This window comes from Conger conger, chromosome 6, assembly GCF_963514075.1.
Source record: "Conger conger chromosome 6, fConCon1.1, whole genome shotgun sequence".
Lineage (NCBI taxonomy): Eukaryota > Metazoa > Chordata > Actinopteri > Anguilliformes > Congridae > Conger > Conger conger.
This window is the reverse complement of record NC_083765.1, coordinates 33,780,421-33,786,420: the sequence shown is the minus strand read 5'-3', so window position 1 is coordinate 33,786,420 and position 6,000 is coordinate 33,780,421. Positions and strand designations below refer to the sequence as shown.

Below are 6,000 nucleotides of genomic sequence, written 5' to 3'. Positions count from 1 at the left end.
CCAAAATGATTTTCGACTTCCTCGCACACTAAGATCTCCTTTCCCCCCACATATCTGATAGTCCTGTACCTTCCATTTCATCCAGAATCCTTCAAAATATGCAAATATTCAGGGTATTTTCAGGGTTTTTTTTTTTGTTTTTTTTACAGCTCTTAAAATTTTCTAACAAATCAAAGCAGCATCACTTCTCAGCCAGTTGCAGAAGCATAAACTTTCTTATGGAGGCTTTCTTGCGGTAACTTCAAGTCAAAATACTTGTATTCTGCAACTCTACTGGGTCTCCACATTCACATTTCATCAGTGTGAAAATAATGTTTTATAGATATAATAATTAAAACATCGATCTGGGAGTGACCATGCATATATCCAATATCAGTGTTTAGGTTGGTTATAGTTGGTGCTATCACTGTTACAAGTGTCTAATATGAGTCCAGCTTGTTATAACATTTGAATACTCTCTTACTGCTGACCCATTGCTGTCAATTAAAGTGAACATATATCAGATTTTATGTCTTCAATTTAACACGAGAGTTTTCAATGAAAGCAGACTGAATTCCCTGTGAAACGCATCCCTCTTCATTCCCATTCCATGGTATCGTGCATGTAATGGCTGCCTGTCTGTCTGCCTCGGTCTGACAGGCAGCAGAACAGCCGGTGGATTTTCAGGGCTGTATTTTTATGGGTGCGGGGCCGGGGCTGCACAGCAGAGTTATATTTAAAGGAACACAAAATGTCTGCAGAGTTCTTAGTTCAGAAGACTCTCTGTAGAATATGAGCCGGGTCTCTGGCTGCCAGTCGCCTTGGTGTCAGAATCCCGCTGAATTGTCTTGCAGAGACTGTGCCGAATAAGGAACAAAAGCGCATTCGTTACAGGGTTTATTGGAATCCTTCCATATTTCTGCAAACACAGTTAGGGCAAGATCTGCTTCAAGATATACAGTAAGTTTTGTAGGAACTGCTAACTTCCTTGTGCCGGATGCTGTTGCACTGTAGAGATCAGCAGACACATACGTATTGTACAAAGCATTGGAATAAAACAGCTTTATAAATGAGGAGGAAGAGCACAGGTATGTTAAGGAAACAGGGCTCAGGAGCTGTGAATGTAGCATCAAAAACCGGGTGGAAGATTGCATCAGCCTCATTTTTTCCCTTTCCAAACAGAAGATCACAACATTTCTCTTTCACCCACACGGTAAACATAATATTTTCATCACACAGAGACAATGCGGGTTACTTTTTTTTTTTTATTCTTATGAAGTACTGAGAAGTTGAGTTGGAGTTAATAATCATCAGTTGCCATATTTATTTTATTATACAGAATCCAAGAAGTTGTTGGAAACAGGATGAACTGGGCTGAGTCTCAGCAGATCGCTGTCTTTGTGAAACAAAGTGCTATATTCCTCAGGCCAGTCCTACTGACGCACTGCAGAGCGGGTGAACTAATGCGAGAAAGGGAGAAAATGCATTATTTAAGAGTCTACATTCCAATTAAAAAGGTTGAGTGATGTTCCACGGACAGCCTATGGAGACCCAGCTGACAGTGAGATGAACTCTTCTGCTCCTACATTCCTGTAGACTCCTTATAGAGTATTTATAAGACTGGTCATATGGCACACTTGCACAAACGGTTGCACGGTGACATCTGCTCCTTCGGAAATTCTGAAATTTGATCTTTGAATCGGATCTCTATGCTTGCAGGTCGGCCACCGTTTGGCTGTAGCTGAATCTAGTGTAAGATATTAGAGTGGGAACAAGCGCGAAAATCGCTTTCATTAAGGTGAAAACATTACACCTGCTGCAAATTTTATCAATACACTGCACCGGCGTCTACCGGTAAAACTGAAAAGCCATTCTGATATGGCAAATTTTGAGACAGCCATATTGAAATGAAATTCAGAGCATACAAAATAATACAAAAACCTTTAGGTTACATGAACACAAATAAAAGTTACGCTAACATTCAGGTAGTTTGGTGTCAGTCACAATAGTTTGTACATTCATTCTCATTACCAAAACATTCCTGATGGCTCCTGCATCACCTCCACAAACTGACCAACTCGCTGGAATACTGGCATTAGTGGGAGACACACAAACTTCAGTTATTTTAACAACACAGGTAAAGAGGAAACTCTTATTTTACTCAACATAATGACTCACTGTGGTATTTACAACAGATACTGCAAAATGGTAAAACATATCAGTTAAAAAGGCACATGTTCCCTTCACTACACTGTAAACATCTCTTTCTGTGTGCATGCATAAACATTTCACTTTACAAAAAAAAGTTTTTATTCAAAGTACTTAAATATTTTTTTTTTCCAGCAAAATAGAATTCTTTCAAAAATACTTTCCCATTCTTGCTATGAACCACTTACATTTATTCTCATTTATATATTTATATATAAAAAAAGGAAAATAAACAACAAAACCATCTTTACAACTAATTTCATGTCCTTCACAATTTATACACACACCAATATATAAAAGAACAAAAAGAAAGTGAATCCATGAGAGCCAACAGACATGCTCATTTGTACACCATCATAATTGTGTTTCCTCTTTCACTCTGACCAGGGCCCACAATGCAACGTGGTATACCCCACCCCCACCCCCTATTCCACACACATACCCAATCATGTTTATACATAAACATCACATTAAAGCAATACCTATGTCTCAATAATCACATTTCATTTTCTGTGCAAATCTACGGTTGGCAGTGGGATCGATCTAATCCCATTGTAAAGAAAAAGAAATGTCCTGAAAAAGAGCTCTAAAGAAGCCCTCCGTTGACACACTTCCCCCTCCTCCAACTTCTGAAGGAAACATGGTGACCTAACAGTCTGGGGGTTTCCCCATTGGACAGTTAAGACTCAGTGGAGGTGGAGTCTGGAAAATCTATTGTATACAAAAAACATAATAATAATTCACATGGGTGTACTCATTGGATGGACAGGCTGTAACAGTAGAATTCAACCAATTGGACATAAAATGTAAAAACTGTAAATAAACACTGAAGGTGGGTGAAATATTGGTTTCCAAAAAAGAAAATGTTTTAACATGTATAATAAGATTCAGTTTTACAGTGTCTTTGAAAGCATTGTTGTAAATGAGGCCGCTTACAGATATCTGCAGATATCTACAGCTGTTATTTCATTGATGTAATGTAACATTACAATTGTACAAATTATTTGAGTTTCTGTCGATACTTGTAATTTCATAAATGTTATGGCAATTGCTGAACAACACAATATATGCACATTTGCATGTGTCACTTCTGCTTAGCTTTAAGAAGCTCAGCGACTTGTTATAAAATGTTGTCAGAACATATTTTTAAAAAATCTAAGCACTTTTAGAAATGTTGCCTTCACATTGCTGGAACCTCAAAGCAGTCTGTTTCTGCTTCAGAAAGCGCTGATTTCGAATAAATGAGCAATTGACTCCATGAATACAAACAGCTAAAACAAATAGCTGTAGTAAGCACACGGCGTCACAGAGATGAATTATAGCACAGTCACATATCCTGCTGTAAGAAATGGACCCGGTTGAATTTCATAGTTCAGACAGAGCTGAGTTTTGCATCTGTTTTTACTTTTGTTGTCCTAGTTTGTGATTATGGATGTTTGCACCATGGTACATTCGCAGCACACACATTTGTGTAACTCTCCATCTCTTGCTGTGAATGTTCTAATTAGAAGACATCTTTACTCCCACCTCCCCGTCCTGCTGTTGCCGGAATGTTCCGTTTCTTTTTTTAAATGATTTGCCTCATATGCGTAAATATTCCTAGGTTTTGCATATCAGTAAAAGCTTGCTTGTTGCACTTCGCTCATAAATTAAGTGTGTGTGTGTGCATGTGTGTGCATGTGCGGCCGTGTGTATGCGTGTGCTTGTGTGTGTGCGCGTGTCTTTTTTATTAATACTCTTGTAGCCCTTGGGAAATGCTCAGATGTTATTGTTGTTAGCTTTGCATCCTGTATTCTCTCGTTAAAGTGCCACAGAAGGCTTCCTATTAAATCATTTCTGAAGCACGGACTTTTGAGACTAATGTACTGCAAAAGCAATGTTTGCCAGCTGTACAATAGAACTTCAGACTACACGCCCGTTTCCAGGGTGACTTAATAGATGAGTGTGTGTGTGTGTGTGTGTGTGTGTGCACGTGCATGTGTGTGCATTTTGAATGTTTGCGGTTGACAAACCAAACAAACGTATGGCTTTCTATCCGTCAAAACGTTTCCATGGTCTTTGGAGTCAGGGGGAGGTCTCCTCCCAAACGCTCTTCTCAGTTGGCTGTCCGGGCACGAGACACGAGAGCGCTCTTCCGGGGCGTGGCCGGTGGCGCGGCATGTTACGACAGGGTCCTCTTGGTGCTCCACCCTGTCACTGTTTGTGAAAGTAGAGGGCGTGGGTCAAGCCCGACTCCACCTTTGGGATTTGATCACTGATGATCTCCACCAGCATCTCGGGAAACTCCACCTTCAGCGCCTGGGACTCGCGGAAGGTGTAGAAGCAGAAATCCAGAAGGTTCCCCACCAGCTGCAGAGAAAAGACACCTTTCAGGCCTGAACAGTGTGTCCTATTCCACTACCTCTAAACTCGCTGACCCTGGTGCTTATGTGTGCTTATAATAGCAAGCCTGGGACGGAGCAGTATTACTGTACAAGTTCCTAATGTTTCCAACCCATACCTCCAGCCTTCCGCAATGGATGCCTCCGGCGTATATGCAACATCTTTTTCCAAACAAAATATCCAATCAGCAACTGTACAATAAAACTGGGAGCTGGAACAGTTCAAAAGAAATCACACACAGACGTCCTGAGATGGCTGGGACATGTATTAAGGATGGAACAGGACCGGATCCCAAGAGTTTTTCTGCGATGGACTCCACCTGGGAAAAGAAAACCTGGAAGGCCCAAAACCACCTGGCGTCGAACACAGACCAAAGAGCTGGCCAAGATGAACCTGACGTGGGGAGAGGCGCAACAAGCTGCCAAGGAGTGTGGAGAAAATTCACTGTAGCCTTATGTCTCACTGGGATGAAGTAAGTCAAGTAACTAAGTCATTGTATGGTAGCATGCTACATACCTTATTAATATACAGTACATATACAGTAACCCCAATGACCCTAAACCAGAATTTCCTGATAACTCATATGAGGAAATGCTGTTCTTTCAAAATGCCAATGACAAAGTGGCTCTCAGACTGACTGCTATCTCCTGATAGCCGCTGATAACTTACGTCATGCATGGCGTCCAGTAGTTTGGTCAGCTGGAAGAAACGGTGCCAGGTCTGGCCGGATGTGCTTGTGGCCTTGGCCACTGACCGGCGCAGCTCCTTGATGTAGTTCACCCTCATCTCCTCGAACGCTGGCTGGTTCTTCAGACCCTCCTTGGGAACTGTGTAATCAGATGCATGTTTTACTAAGGGACACCTAAATGGCCTGGTACAAATATGCACATACTCATTATCACAGCAATAACAATAAAAACCACACCAAGGTGTATTGGCTGCAAGCATTTGCATTTCCATTCAGGCAGATTCTATTATCCAAAGCAACTTACACAAGTGACTTTTTAAATTATTTTTTTACATACCGTCCATTTATACTGAAACAATTCCGATTAACTGCCTTGTCCCCAGATATAGCCGGGGTGCCCCCTTCTGGGAATCAAACTGTGACTTAAAAGCCCAGTTCCCTCACTGTTATACTGCACTGCCACATTCGAGAGACATCAGTGTGTTTCCAAGAAAAAGGTGTCCGCTGCAGCCACCAATGTTCTAGCTAATATTCGAAATGACCACCTTGAGTCTTTCATTATAATACACTGATTACATCATATAGTAGGTGCCCAGAGAAATAGCATAAAAGGTTTATATGTAATCCATATGTGCGAGGGAGAAATATGTGAAAATGTATTGATACACACAACTCCTTCACTAATGCGCATGATCAACTAAAATGTATGCTGTGACAGTCTCCTTAAATCTCTTAAATGTTTT

The 6,000-nt window shown here is 41.0% G+C and overlaps 1 protein-coding gene across 1 annotated transcript in view; it reads right to left on the bottom strand.

Annotated features, from left to right (window-relative positions):
- Window positions 1–1,230: 1,230 nt before the first annotated feature.
- LOC133130198 (mineralocorticoid receptor-like) overlaps window positions 1,231–6,000 on the bottom strand; it is a 70,673-nt gene continuing 65,903 nt past the window's right edge. Inside the window, exons 8-9 of the mRNA XM_061244575.1 lie at window positions 5,239–5,396; window positions 1,231–4,536 (exon numbers count right to left, since the gene is read on the bottom strand). Of these exons, the coding sequence (XP_061100559.1) occupies window positions 4,381–4,536; window positions 5,239–5,396 (314 nt within the window). The 3' untranslated portion in view covers window positions 1,231–4,380. The remainder of the gene's footprint in view (window positions 4,537–5,238; window positions 5,397–6,000) is intronic.